The following is a 979-nucleotide window of genomic DNA, read 5'->3' on the forward strand; positions in this document are numbered from 1 at the left end:
CCCTGCAGCCCGATGACCCCGGCTTCACCTCTCAGACACAGGTGTATAAGGACATCGGAGAGGAGATGCTGCTGCACGCCTTCGAAGGTAAGCCTGAACGCCCTCTCAGAGGTCAAAGAAGAGCCCGACCTCTATCTGCTAAAATGGAAATATTTTTTTTATTAAATTCTAAATTATTTTGGCGGTTTCGGTCCTCCACAGTCCAGCTCCAACTATGTAGCTAATGAGACTAATGGTGTCCAGTAACAACGCTGATACTTGTTACTCTACTGATAGTGATGTGTAAAATGATACTGTTGTTGCTGATGATGATGCTGATCATGACAGCACAATTATATTCTACACAGGCTGGCTGATGGTCTTAATGTCTAATACAGGAATGAGTTATTTATAATTTTACAATAACTTGTAATGTTGTGGTTGTTGTTTTCCAGGATACAATGTGTGTATTTTTGCTTATGGACAGACGGGTGCAGGGAAGAGCTACACTATGATGGGCAAACAGGAGCCTGGTCAGGAAGGGATCATACCACAGGTCATATCACATCATTACTGCATTAAAATGCTGCTGTTGCTTTAATGTTTGCTGATTCAAAGGGATAACTGATGAAGAATTATATTAACGTGTGTCTGTCTGTGTGTTCAGCTGTGTGAGGACTTGTTTCAGAGAACAGGAGAAAACACAGATCCTGACCTGACCTACTCCGTCGAGGTAAGCCCTCATCTAACCTAGATCAGATTTAGTTAAATCAATTTCCCTGATTAAACATCATCTTCTCCATCACAGGTGTCCTACATGGAGATCTACTGTGAGCGGGTTCGGGACCTGTTGAACCCAAAGTCCCAGGGCACCCTTCGGGTCCGGGAGCATCCCATCCTGGGGCCCTACGTGGAGGATCTGTCCAAACTGGCTGTGACTGGATTCACGGACATCCGGGACCTGATGGACGCCGGCAACAAAGCTCGGTCAGTTTTCTTC

The 979-nt window shown here is 45.3% G+C and overlaps 1 protein-coding gene across 1 annotated transcript in view; it reads left to right on the forward strand.

The window, feature by feature from the left end:
- The window catches only part of LOC102206750 (kinesin-like protein KIF1C), a 15,951-nt gene that overhangs the window by 1,279 nt on the left and 13,693 nt on the right, over nucleotides 1-979 (forward strand). Inside the window, exons 2-5 of the mRNA XM_013916200.1 lie at nucleotides 9-87; nucleotides 435-535; nucleotides 647-712; nucleotides 788-966. Coding sequence (XP_013771654.1) covers nucleotides 9-87; nucleotides 435-535; nucleotides 647-712; nucleotides 788-966 — 425 coding nt within the window. The remainder of the gene's footprint in view (nucleotides 1-8; nucleotides 88-434; nucleotides 536-646; nucleotides 713-787; nucleotides 967-979) is intronic.

The sequence above is a fragment of the Pundamilia nyererei genome, unplaced genomic scaffold, assembly GCF_000239375.1.
Source record: "Pundamilia nyererei isolate P.nyererei 1_Seehausen unplaced genomic scaffold, PunNye1.0 scaffold00507, whole genome shotgun sequence".
NCBI lineage: Eukaryota > Metazoa > Chordata > Actinopteri > Cichliformes > Cichlidae > Pundamilia > Pundamilia nyererei.